This window comes from Myodes glareolus, chromosome 6 (genome assembly GCF_982192425.1).
Source record: "Myodes glareolus chromosome 6, mMyoGla1.1, whole genome shotgun sequence".
Lineage (NCBI taxonomy): Eukaryota > Metazoa > Chordata > Mammalia > Rodentia > Cricetidae > Myodes > Myodes glareolus.
The window spans coordinates 21,796,150-21,810,349 of NC_142031.1; the positions used below are offsets into that span (position 1 = coordinate 21,796,150).

General features: G+C 44.2%; 1 protein-coding gene and 1 pseudogene across 1 annotated transcript; both read right to left on the reverse strand.

The window, feature by feature from the left end:
* Nucleotides 1-11,674: 11,674 nt before the first annotated feature.
* On the reverse strand, nucleotides 11,675-12,820 carry LOC148121674 (vomeronasal type-1 receptor 94-like; annotated as a pseudogene).
* Nucleotides 12,821-12,973: 153 nt separating this feature from the next.
* LOC148121675 (vomeronasal type-1 receptor 48-like) lies at nucleotides 12,974-13,909 on the reverse strand. Its single transcript, XM_087907543.1, has one exon. It carries the CDS (start codon nucleotides 13,907-13,909, stop codon nucleotides 12,974-12,976), a length of 936 nt encoding a protein of 311 aa, XP_087763669.1.
* Nucleotides 13,910-14,200: the final 291 nt, after the last annotated feature.

Genomic DNA, 14,200 nt, shown 5'->3' on the forward strand with positions numbered 1-14,200 from the left:
AGACCCACAGCCAAATATTATGTAATGCTCAGAAGTCATGCGGAGGAGGAAAAAAAGTGCAGCACCCAAAGATGTCAAGGACACCAGGAAAGGCTCACAGGATCAACTAAGCAGGGCTCATAGGGGCTCATGAACTGAACTGATAACCAGGGAGCCTGCGTGAGACTGACTTATGCGTTCTGCATATATGTTACAGTTGTATTGCTTGGACCTCTCATGAGGTCCTAACTACAGAACAAGGGACTGACTCTGAGTCTTGACTTAGTTTTTGGGACTCCACTCCTCATACTGGGTCACCTTGTTATTTTAATAAACAGTGTGGGGGTAGGTGCTTAGTCTTACTGCATCTTGACATGGCATGCTTTGCTGAAACTCCTAGGAGCCCTGCCCTTTCTTGGATGGGGACAGAAGAGGAGGGAATTGATGGTGTGAAAGGGAAGTGGGAGAGACAGACCGGGGGAAAGGATAGTGGAGGAAGGCTGCCACTAGGATGTAAAATAAACAGGTTTATAAAAAGTAAAGATGAGAGTAATTTTTAAATGTGCATCTAAACGCAGTGAAATGAAAAATAGAAAAGCAGAGGCCCAGCTCAGGGCTGAGGTGCTCACAGGAAGATGGAGCCTAGCTGAGGCTGAGGCCATACCTGAGCTGGACTCCAGTCCCTGAGGAGCAGGAACCACCAGCCTCATCCATGCGGATGATGACAGGAAGAGGCTGAGCTTCCTCTGAGTGAAGCAATATGCGCTGTGCTTCCATCTCCTGTGCAGACCTGGTGCACACTCCTGCACCGTGGACTCAGGAGAGGGAAGCAGGAGCTTACTTAGTTCAAGAACAGCCTGAGACACAGAGACCTTGTCAAGAAAAGCAGTCATTTTGGGAGACCCTCAAGTAGTCAGGTATTAGAATGAGAAAACAGCACATTATTATCTGATAGCAAATGCACTTAGTGCTGTTTCCATTCCACAACGTCAGAAGGAGCGACTAACCTCTTCTCTTGACTACATTAGACCAGCTGCTTTCATAACTTGTCTAACTGCATCACCCCAGCCTCTCACCCGACACTGCATCCCATCTCCTGGACAATAGAGGATGGTGCAAGTTCCTCCCAGTTGCTGTGCACTGTTTCCATGTGGGCTCATTCCTGTTCTGCCTCACAGCCTTTGGCTCCTTCATCTCAGTTTTCATCTTTGTTGAAAGTACTTTAACTGGTTTATAGGATGACGCCATTTCAGCTTCAAGTTTTAATCCTGATCAGAATTCAGTTTTACTAAAGGAGATAATGCCTCTACTGAAAAATCCACATTTACATCAATCTTTTTGTTTTTATAAAGAATTTTCAATATAGCCTCTTCTCATTTTATATAGGCATCTATATTTCAAGTTTTGTAGAGGTCAGAGTTTAACCTGTTATGCTGGTCCAGGTTTCCACTTAGTTTAAGGTTGGGTCTCTAGTCATCTCCACGGTGTAAGCCAGGCTACCTACAGTGGAAAGTCTGGGAATTTCCCCCTCCCTTTTGTCAGAGCCTGGTTTTCATCATGGAATGAATTACCACTGAGAAGCTAAAGGTCCTATAGTATCAGTACATTCCATAAGAGACTCAGCATAGATCAATGATTGGGTCCCCTAGAGCGATTACTAGAGGGGGAACGAGAGGCCCAGACCCCCACTGATTCAGTGATCCCATAGCCATAGCACACCCCCGAACATCCTGGCTCTGTGTACAGAGCCAGGGAAAGAAACACAACCTGAAAATGGGGCTGATGTCTGGGGAAAATCAATATTGGACCCAGCTGAGATTCTAAATCAGGCTGTCCCTAAAAACTTCTTTCAGGATCTTCTGGGTTGACCTGTTCAGAGACCTGCTTCTTCCAATCTATGACCCCCACATCTAGGCATGGATGAGGTTCAGATCAGAGCTCAAACGGCCTTTAGAGGCAACCCAGAGTTCATGAGAGTCTGACTGTGACCAGCAGATTGACACCTACCCATATGAAGCGATGTATGACATCCAGTCCCAACCTCTTCATGTAACAGAAAACAGTAACTTTGAGAAGGGAAACTGGCCAAGGCCCACACCAGCACTGGCCGTGAGGAATGAGCATGATGGGTACCATGTGCCTATGCTGCCTGTGCTGCCTGTACTAGCTCGCCAGACTCGGTCTGACATCTCTAATGCCAGCTCCCCCTTTTTCTGGTTGTCTCTGGATGGTGGTCCTACACCAAACTTAAATGAAAGTTCCCAAGTTCCTGAGCACCCCTAAACCATTCCCTTGGAGCATCAACTCGGAATGAAAAGCAAGTAGCTATGTACAAGGTGGAGGTGCCACCAGCTCTGCTCCCACTGAACCCTCACCACAGCTCTCCAGGGATTAGTTTCCTTACATTCTCTAACCATTATCCATAGAGATATCAAAGCAGCAAGTATCTTTCAGACAGAACCAGGCCAGGTGAAGCTTGCTGACCATGAGTCGATTTCCATGGCTTCCACCACCAAATCGTCTATGGCAACACCATGATGGATGGCCCCAGAAATAATTTTAGCCATGGATGAAAGGCAGTATGATGGCCAGTGTAGTAGTAGGCCATGAGGATACTTGTACCTTCATACTTTGGAAATCAGAGTTGATGTATGGGCTCTAAAAACAGTATGTATTGCATTAACAGAGAGGAAGTCTCATTTATTTAATGAAATTAGTACCTTATAGTTCAAGCATCTGGACCAAGCATCGGGGTCAGGACTCCTTTTACAACTTTCTATAAGCAGAAGAATGGCTTGGTGATATTGTGGAGGCTTCACACTAGAGCTGGCAATAGGTCTACTTTAATCCTGGAAAACGCCCACTCCTATTTGCTTTCTATGAGAATTTGGCCATACCAGCAAGGCCTGAATCCAGAGGTGTCAGGAGTAAGTCAGTCCCAGAACTTCCTGTCCTGCTTCCTGGGATTTGGGAAAAGGACAGCATCATCATTAGACTACTTCCTAAACCAGGGCCCTGAAGTTCTTGGGACAAACTTGATTTTCAATGTCAAGACTTAAGCTTTTATATTCAAATGCTGTCTTGGATTTCTCTTGTTACTGGGACTCTTTACAGCTGGGCAGGATTTTCCTGTCACATAGTGCCAATGTATAGTCAAAGGGCCAACTGGAGCAGGAAACCAACCACTCACTGAGCACCCGGACTCTGAACCCTGAACCAGTAAAAGAAGCATATGCAGGATCTAAGACCCAAGCCAGGGACAAAACACTTATCCCTGAACCCAGAAGCCAGAGAAATATACCCTGACTCTGAATCCAGTGCAAATGAAACACACTTTGTCCCTAGAATCAGAGCCAGTGAAAGAAATATGACTGGTCTTAAGATTAGAGCGAAAAGGCTAAAAAAAAAAAAAAGACCAGTGAAAGAAACACAGTTTCGTTCTGAGATCCAAGCCATCACTGTCTCAGACCAACTGATGAACTCACCAACTGAACTGGCCAATCCCTGGGCAGGAAACCAATCAATCACTGAGCACCCTGAATCTGAAGTCAGAGCAAGTGAAAGAAACAGACCCTGGATGTGAGACCTGAGCCAGGGAAAGACACAGCTTTATCCTTGAACCTAGAACCAAAGAAACATGCCTCATCTCTGGAACCAGCACCAAAGGAACACACTTTGTCCCTAGAACCAGATCCAGGCTAAAAAGCACCAGGGAGAGAAGCACAGTTTGGCCCTGAAATCAAAGCCACATACACCCCTGACCAACTCAACTCACCAATCCCTGAGCAGAGAAAACTAACCAATCTCTCTTTTCCCTGGGAAAATTCCATACAAGTGATGCTCTTCATTCACTGGTGCAGAATAGAAGAACCTTGTGGGACATTCATTAGGGTAATAAGCTGAAAAACATTACTGAGACACTCCCTTAGGGGTGCTGAGCAAGGCTATGCAGAACAGAAGAACAGACAAACCTTTCTGGAATGTTCCCTAAAGTGGACTGCACATGGTTGATCAGAAAAAGTAACAGTTGTTCCCTGAAGTCAGAGGAGACTGCTACATTTCTACAGAGGCTTCTCCTTTAGCAGAGTGTTAGTACAAGAAGTAACTCCTATGCATAGGAAGAAGCTGAGAGATCTGTTAGGAAGTTCCCTTAGGGGGACAGAGCAAAGTTCAACTGTAGTGGCTCTCCAGGAGAGGAATCAAATTGCCACATCCTGTGGGAAGTCCAACCCCCATGACACCCCAGATTCAGAAAGTCTGGCTTCCTGATAAAGTCAGGACACCATTCTTTCAGGGATCATCTGTCCTACTGGGGCTCCAGCCTCCAGAGCTGTCCTATTGCAGCTCTATACTCCAGGGTTGAACTGCATTATTGTAACTCCAGTCTCCAGACCATCCGATTGTTGCTCTAGGTAGCATGGATTCCAGATATGTCTGGATCGTTTTCCTCCAGGTTTGAGCTGTCCTACTGTGGCTCCAGCCTCCAGAGCTGTCCTATTGTAGCTCCATACTCCAGGGTTGAACTGCCCTATTGTAACTCCAATCTCCAGTGCCATCCTATTGCTGCTCTAAGGAGCATGGATTCCAGATATGTCTAGATTGTTTTCTCCAGGGTTGAGCTGTCCTACTGTGACTCCAACCTCCAGAACAGTCCTATTATGGCTATACCCTTCCAGAGTTGTCCTACTGTCGCTCTAAGTAGAGCCTGGCTTCCTGATATCTTTGCAGCTCATAGCTATAACACTCACACATCCCTACCTTTTGGTGCTGAAACCCGCGATATACTCCCTTGGTGAATCAGCTCTCACCTTGGGGTTTGAGCCGCACTGGGACCCTCTCCCCTCTCACCAGTCCATCTACAATAGATTCACCTTCTGGCTCACGAATCATTCAGCATTTCATTAAACAGCAAGAATTCAGTGAGTTCCCTCTTTGGTTGGTACAAACATTTCCATGGCTCTGAGAAGAGACTGTTGAGTTTCTTGCATCCCTCTAGTACTCTTGAAAGTGGAGGTACCCCAGACACAGCCTTTGAAGCTACAGTTGGTCCTCTTCCCCTGCCCATACTCCCAAACCTTGAAGCTGCAATCTGGCAGTTTTCATAGGCCCAGATGGGTTACAGCATCACTTCCTGTCCTCTCCTCCTCTCTTCCCACAAAAAGAAGACACAGAAGTCTCCCTTTTCCCAGTCCTTTCCTGTGGATGAGACCCTCCCCCTAAAGCCCCGTTTTCTTTCACCGCTCATCTATACGGAAGCCCTGATACCAAGCACCTGAGTCTCTTACCTGATTAGCCAGGCTAAGTTTGCTACATTTGACTCCCATTGAGTTGTATGATGACAATCTGAATGGCTTTGTCTTTATTCAGTCCTCCCTGAGTTCAGAGAATGCCTGCACCTACAGGCAGCAATGACCTTTTCTCCAAATTCTCTCATCCATGGGAACTCAGCATTCCATACCCTACATTCCCCTTTGGCATGCCTCCTAGAAAATCTCAAGCCTTTACACATGGCACACAATTTGAAATCCCCTAAACCTGATCACCTTTTCAATAAAGTTGGACATCACTAGCCCTTAGATAACCAATCTAAATGGCCATTTAACGAATGGCAGACTAGATTCAAATATTCTTCAGGATCTTTATAACTATTGGGATCTAATGGGTAAATGAAAAGACACCCTCTATGTTAATGCTTTTTCGTTCCTTGGCTCCAAGCCTTCTCTTTGTCTTCTGTTTTCCCACCAAGATCCTGTTAGCTATGAAATCAGAACAGAATGGAACTGTTACCATTGATCCAGCTAATAAGTCTCTCCACTATAGACAAAAAGCCCATAGCTCCCTCTCTTCTGGAATCTTCAACTTCCCTTTACCCTCCTAAGTGACAGATTGGTCCACTTCAACTCTACCTGGCACACACTTTCAGTCCAGCGACATCCCTTAGTCTTCCTGCTACTCATTCTTGCTCTGCTGTAGGATCTCCTGTACCTCCCAGATCTAAACCAACCCCATTCCTAGCTGGTCTCCACATGGCTGCCTTTAAAGATGTAAATTATAAAAAGGTCCACAAGGTCATCCAGGAAAAATATCTCAGTTCAACTGCCATACAGGGGCCCTCTTACAATAGGAACCTGGATTCAGAGACTCCAGAAGGAAAGCAACTTCTTATGACCCACATCTTCTCTCAGAGTTTCCCTGATATTAAGGCTAAACTTAAATATTTACAGAGAGGACCCCTGATTTCACAGTCATAAGATTTAGCTGTGGCCTTTAAGTTGTATCATGGAAGAGATGAAAAAGCCCATAAACAAAAGTACCTGATGATGGCTAAAGACTCTGAGCTGGCCCACGCAGAAGCACAAAAGACCAAGAACCTTCACATCCTTGTTAAAAATGTGGTCAGGAGGGTCACTGGGTCCAGGATCCAAGGAGGGTAGGTCATAAACTACCCAGTCTAAATCTAAGGTGCCATCAAGAAGGACATTGAGGCATTGACTGTCCGCATGCCATGAGGAACATGAGGATATCAATCCCAGAATGCCCTTAGGTCAACCTCCGTGGTCTGTCCATGGATGAACAACAGGACCTATAGTCCTTTGTCCAAACTACTATTGTTTCTAACAGGAAGCCTCAGGGAACCATCACTGCATCTGGGTGGTACATCTCCTTACATCTCGATACAAGGCCACTTTTTCAATCTTGATGAAGTTCTTGGGAATACCTTAACTTCTTGTTTCTCTATTGTCACAGTAAGATAACCACCTTGCCAAGCTAACCAAACACCACTGCTTGTTTGATTCCTGGCTACCCAGACTCCCATAATTATCATCCAGAAATCTGTATTAATTGTAATACTTTTGACCAATAGCTTAAGAGTAATTCTGGCTAACACTTTTATCTTAAATTAACCAATTTCTATTAATCTGTGTACTACACTTCACTGTGGCTTACCGGCAAATTTCTGATGCTTCTGTCTCCTGAGAGCAGACACGTGGCTTCTCATTGACTCTGACTTCATTCTCCCAGCATTCAGTTTAGTTTTCTTGCCTAGCTCTATTCTTCTAAGTCACTGGCCAAAACAGTTTCATCCATTAACCAATAAAATCAACAAATATACAGAAGTACTTCACACACCATTTTCCATGTTCTGTTTAAAGGAAGATTTTGACTTTAACATAGTAAAATTACATCTAATGAAACAAATATCAAGCAAGAATCACAGTTAAAATGTATCTTTTATCATAACTAAGAAAAACTATAATTATAACTATCTATTCTTCAACTCCATCAAAGACCCCAGAAGGACATAATATTACTTAAGTTAATAGAAGTGCATTGTCAGCAACTTCCAAAACTCTAGAAATGACAGAAACATCTGACTGCCTGCACTGTTACCCAAAGTTCTTTTGTATCATTGGGGAATCCATCTTCAGACTACAGGTCCACAGCCTCTGGCAGACTTCTCGTGAAGCAGGAAATTTGGAGAAAGAGACAGACAGACAGGCAGAAAGAGAGAGAGAGAGAGAGAGAGAGAGAGAGAGAGAGAGAGAGAGAGAGTAGAGAGAGCCAGTGAGAAGCGATGTAGATGCACATGGGAGACAGATGCCTCCATTAGAGCCCACTTTAACTACTCTGGTAGGCCACGACATTATGGTGATGCACAGATTAGTGAATATGGGTTAGTTTAGGATGTCAGAGCTGACCAATAAGAAGCTAGAGCTATAATAGACCACACAGTGATTTAATAAATACAGTTTCTTTGCAGTTATTTCTAGACTAGACAGCCAGGAACAGCCTCCAACAACACCGACCACTTAGTTGCATCTTTAGAGGTATTCTCCTCATCAACCCTGCCATTGTAGTACCAACCTGTCCCATCCACTTGGTGAACAGAGACCCCAAACCAAATAGGGGCCTTTAATTGTCTTGTGCCCTACTTCTGCTTATTCCCAGGATCACCAGTCATTCCCCTCAACTTCCAAACCCAACAATCTGACACTATTTTTCCTTTACCAGCCTCTCAAGAAGAAGCCCAGGTGTGGGATACCCAAACTCTCCTGAAATCATCCAACTAAAAGTCTGATCAAATGTATAACCAAGGCCCAAGGCCCCATCTTTCTCCAAACTTCAGGGGAGTTAAGCATGTCCAGTCAGAAAGCTGTTAATCTGTTAACCCAGTGACTCACATTCCCTTCTACAAAAGATGAAATTTCCTAGAAAAGTCCAGTTTCTTATCCTCTTCAAATCCCTCTTTCACTCTTCTTGCACATCACCTTTGTTTAGCTGCCCTTGACCCTCACACTAGCCTCTTCTGACCCCTGTTAGCAAGCCATTCTGTAAACTTCAACAGGCCCTCCTCCAGGTTCCAGCCCTACAACTTCCAGAGCTAACTCTCCCCTTCTCTCTCTATGTTACTGAAAAGGAGACAGCACTACTTCAGGCCACTTATACATGGCACACTGATGGCGGCTCCCCAATATGAAGGAGTATGTAAGCAGGAGGAGATGCTATTGTTTCAGTAACCATAGGGGTTGTAGTGCAGGCCCTTCTGATCCAACCACAAATCAGTAGGCTGCATTGGTAGCTCTAACCCATGTCTGTCAAGTAGCAGAGGTGAAATCCCTAAAATTATAGAGACTACCAGTCTGCCTCTCATCCCAGAAGAATGAGGCTTCACACACCCATAAAGACTCAAGACCCGCCCTATTCTGTCATGCCCTACCTCTTCCCCTTCTCCCTACTAAACCCCATCAAGAGCAGAGTCTATGTATGTGAATTTGAGGTCCAGGAAATACATACTCAGTAGTTAAATCAGACCACTCACATGGTAGGGTCGGGGAAGTGCTGGAAACATGATGCCACCTCCAGAAAACACTCTGCCTTTTTGAAAAACAGGATCTTTTCATCCTAACTAGGGACCCATGGCGCCCCAGATGGAAAATGGGTGTCAGTGGTAAGCTTTCCTATAACATTTCTCACAGTCACCCGTCCATCAAACATGCTCAATAACTGAGATTGCCCATCCCACACTCTAGACCCTGTAGTGTAGACACAGTACAAGTAACCCAAAGCTCCCCGAAGGTTTTTACAGCAGCGAAAAACAAGATCCACCAACTCCATATGATCTTCAAAACCAGAAACAGCTTGATACCTCTAGCCAATGGATCACTAATTGACAGATACAGAATTGGATTCTACCCTTCTTAAGCCCTTTCTTCCTAATTTTTCTTAGTCATACGAATTGCATCCTGTCTCATAAACAACTTGCCTAGCTGTCTTCAACAACAGATCCAAAAGATTTCTAACCAGACTTTTGACCAGTTGCTCTTACAGGGTTAAGAGCCCCTAACTACAGACACAGAGATTTGCAGCATCTGCTTATGTCCGGAGGATAAAGATTGGCTAGCAGGAGCAACCTGCTTAAGTAGCCTGGGCTAAAAGAAGAAAAAAGAGGAAGATACCTGTTTAATTCGTGCCTTGGGACTCAGTGGAGGGTGGTTGTAGTGGATGTTTGGGTTCCCACACAACACAGCAAAAGCTATGCCTGAATTCCAGAACCCAAATCACATGAGACCGACTCATATGCAAAAACAATGAGTCCTTATTCATGAGGTAGTTTGGCTCCCTCTGCCTGTCCAAAGTGGAAGCAGCAGCAGCAACAGCAGCAGCAGCAGCAGCAGCAGCAGCAACAGCCAGAGTGAAGCCAACAGCAGCAGCAGCAACTGGAACAGCACAGGAGAGAGACCCACAGCAGGAAAACCAGGAGTGTATTGTGATTGGCTGCCCCTTAGTGATATGAGGGAAAATTCTAGAATTCCAAGCTTGGGATTGGCTGCCCTCTGATGAGGTCAAGAGGCTTTCCAGGCCTGAGGGGAATTTCCAACTGCTGGTGACAACCTGAAGCTCTGATTGGTTCATTTTCCATGTTCAGATACTGGCTGATTTCAATTTAGGAAGAGAAATGGCATCGCTTCCTGGGGCAAAATGTGTTTCCTCTTCTGGTTCTTTATATCATCTTAACCCTAATCATAGGGCCAACGCAAATATCTTTAGTATGCTCTTAATCTACGGACTTGGCGTGTTGTTTTGGTACTAGTTCCAGGGTTCTGGGGCTTTTCTCTGAATCTAGGTTCAGGGACAAAGTGTTTCTTCCCCTGGTTCTAGTCCCATTTTCAGGTTGTGTTTCTTTCCTTGGCTGTGAACCCAGAACCAGGCTGCTCAAGTTGTGATAGGACTATGGACTCAGTGAATCTGTGGGGACCTGGGCCTCTCACTGGAGAAGGCACTGAGAGTTGTATATCTTAATCCTCAGGAAGAAAGAAGAGACTGAAAGACTAGGCCTGGATGGAGCATCTGAGACCTCAAAGCCAGGCCCAGCGACTTACTTCCTTCAATAATACCATACCTCTGAACAGGGTTGTTCACTATGGGCCTATGGGAGACAATTTTATTCAAACCACCACATACCATTCCCTGCCCTCCATAGGCTTAAAGCCATATCATAATACAAAATGCCTTTAGTCTAACTTTAATAATTCTCATAGTCTATGAATGTCTCAGACTTGTTTAAAAGTCCAAAGTCCAAAATCTCTTCTGAGATGTATGAAACTTTCAACCCTAATCCCCTGTAAAATCAAAATCAAAAAGCTTTCATCACATGCTACCAACATATAATGGCACAGGATATACATCACCATTCCAGAACACTGAAGCGAGCATAGTAAGGAAACACTGAACCAAAGCAAGACCAAAATCCCTCTGAGCAAATTCCTTACTCTGCATCTCCATGCAAGTCAAATGTCAAAGTGCTCTCAAACCTTCAACTCCTTTCAGCCTTGTTGACTACAACAGCTTCTTTCCCTTGAGCTGGTTCCACTCCCTGTTAGCAGCTTCCCCATTAGGTATCCCATGACTCTGGCATCTCCAATATTTTGAGTCTCCGAGGCATTCCAGGTTTCACCTTTGCAACTTCACACAGTGGCCTCTCTAGGTCTCTATTCATGGACACCCCTGACATATACCTGAACTCACAGATTTCCTTAATTAGGGGTTAGGGAGATTCCATAACCCCTTTCTTCTGTCTTGACTCTGAAACCAGAACCACGTGAATGAGGCTGCCAAGTTCTGTTGCTTGCTGGAGCAGGAACATGACCAAGGACAGTGGCATTGTGATTTAATTCTACTGCATGGACTAACTCTGCAGGAGCATGGATTGTTTGGATGTTCACCTTTAAAGACCTGTATGGATGGGATAGGACCTTGGACTTCCCAGGGGACAAGGAACCCTGAATGCTCTTAAGACTAGAGAGGGAGGGGGAGGTGAGGAGAGGGAGGGGGAGGAGGAGGTAGTGATGGGGATGGGGAGGGAAAAGGGAGGCGGGGAAGTGGTGGAAAGTTTAATAAATAATTAAATAAAATAGACTTATTGTTATGTATATATAAATTCATATATAGAGAAAGATAGAAAGATACCAAACAATGTTATATATCATGTATCTTACATGTATGATATAAGATATAAGTCTTACCACATCTCCAAGTGCATGTGGTTTAACTTTCTGTTGCATATTTTTGCTAACACATAGCTTAAAGTTAATAATTGTAATAGAAAAAAATCAACTTCATATTTTCATGTACACAGAAGCACATGGACACTATGCCATGACTGAGAGCTCTAATGCTATCACATTGGCTCTTCTTAAAGGAACGTGCAATCATTGAATATTGAGACATTTATCAGCCACTCACACAGGGACATCAAAAATAATCTATATGTTTTTCTGTGCTCATAAACATCAAAGGACTGACAGCTGCATAGCTATGTACTACAAAGGGTTGGATGCAGTAAAATGTTTAATTATCCGGGAACATAGTTCTAGACCAGGAGACAATGCTGTCCACGAAGGACATCAGCACAAAGATGTTGAAGAACAGCAGGATGGTCAGGGTGTCCCTTATCCCTGGAGATGATTTTGGAGAAAGTCTGGTGCTGTGAAGATGCCGGGACAGCTTCTTGTGCCTGCACAGGAGAATTAGCATGTCCCCGATGGAGAAGGCCATGAGACTAATAAGAAAGGCCTCTCTGAGTGCCAGCACTGTGGAAAACATACTTCACATGACATAGCTCATGGATAAAAGATCCTAGAATTGGGTACCATACATATAGTTACCCAAGGTCAAAATGTGTATGGTCGTAATAGACACTAAGAGGTGATTGTCAATGGACCCATAAAAGAAACGCATGGGTAGAAGAGCAATGAGATGTGACAGGGAGATTTGTGCTTGACTTTGCTTAACAGGAGATTCTGGGACTAAGGATGACAGTCTGGAAGACTCTAAGCAGGTTAGTGGTACACAGGGAGAGGCCCCATAAATTCTGTACAAGTAGACAAGGAATTTACATATAATGTTCCTGTCCTTGCCAGGAAAAACAATGTCTGCAGCTATGACTGCGGTGATCAGAAGCAATAATATGTGAAATAGGGCCAAGAGATCAATGGGAAGCTCATCAATTACTTATACGACATATTAGAAGATTCAAGTATAAATATTTTACAAAAAATTTTGATTATGTTTGCCTCTGTACTAAAGTCTGTGGTTTAGTGAAGACAGAGGCAGTCTGGAGATGCAGTCTGAGGGAAGGAAAACCCCCTCAGTTTGAGTATTAGTATATGAAAAAAAGCTCTCTAATGACTGGCACCCTGTTTCTCTGGTCTTCAGCATTAATCTTTGTATATTCATCTGGGTTTTATTATTAATACCAATTAGAATTCATATTGCAGGTGTCCTTCTCTTTTCCTCACTTTCTTATCCATATAGACTAAGTCTCTCACTAACACCACATCCTGCCTATTGAGTACCAGAACCTGAGGATCCTCTTAACTCTATATTCTCTTGTTACGGGTGCTTATGCATGGCCAAAACCTACTTCTTTGTGTAAGCTGCGATATTACACTCTGGTCATTGCTTTTGCATAACAAGTCTTTTTACCCACACATCAAATAGTCACTGTCTTCGCACACATAGACAAAAAAGGGCCAATTATATCCTTTTCAGTGCTGATGAACACAAATGGACTGACAGTGGCATAGCTGTGGCCCACAAGAATCTGGGTCAAGTAGAATATTGGATCATCTTTGAACATATGCCTTGAAAATGACATAAAGCTATCCAAGATACACATGAGCACAAAGAAGCACAAGAGCAGCAGGATGGTCCGGGAGGCCCTCTGCTCTGGTGATGATTTTAGAGAAGAGTTGGTGCTGTGAAGATGCTGGACCTGCTTCTTGTGTCTGCACAGGAGAATCAGCATGTACCCGCTGGAGAGGATCATGAAACCCATAACGAAAATGTCCCTGAAGATGAACAATGTGGACATTACATATTTCATTGGGAAACTGAAATGTACGAGAGAGCATGATTCAGTCATATACAGTAGGTTGTCTGAGGTCACATTAGGGGTCTTAACCATAGAGATGAAAAGGTAAGTGGCAATGGATGAATAGACAGAACAAAGGGCAAACAAGGACAACAAGTTGTGACCTGGGGAAAATTTCCTTTTGAACTTTGCTAAGCAGGAGTTTCTGGGGCTGAGAGTGATGGCTTGGAGCACACTCAGCCAGCAGGTGGCACAAACAGAGAGACCCCTTAAAAATCTGTATAAGAAGATTAGAGATTTACATGTGATGTTGTCCCATCCTTGATGAAACATGAAAATATCAGTAGCTATGATGCTTGCAACCAGCAGCATCAGTAGGTGGATTGCAGCCAAGAAGCCAATGGGCAAGTCAGTGAGTCTGGGCTTGTGCTCACTACTGAGTGTGAGGACATGGAAGAGGAGAAGGACACTGTTGCCTGAGATCCCAATGCTTGTCTCAGAGAAGAAGATGTTTCTAATGTTAGTGTAAGTGGACAGCTTGCTCTTCTGATTCATCTTATGTGGTAAAAAAGCACAGTGTAAACCTTTTCAGGAAAAAGCAATAGACCCCTCACCACAGGCAGCCTGGACCATGAATCTTAACCAATGTTATCACCTTGGGAATACATAACCTGTTGAGCTCAGTTCATCCTTCTCCATTGGAATCCTCTACGTCAGCTCACCCCAACTTCAGAAGACACCCTTTGTCCCCATTGTCCTAGTGCTTTCCCAGTGTCATGGTTCTCTGTCCTTTGTGAGCTCCCTTGCCCATGGGCATTCATGTAAACCAACAACTGTGCATCACAG

Excerpts from the sequence above, each read along its gene's own strand:
- LOC148121675 (XM_087907543.1), bottom strand. The coding sequence starts at position 13,909 with ATGAATCAGAAGAGCAAGCTGTCCACTTACACTAACATTAGAAACATC.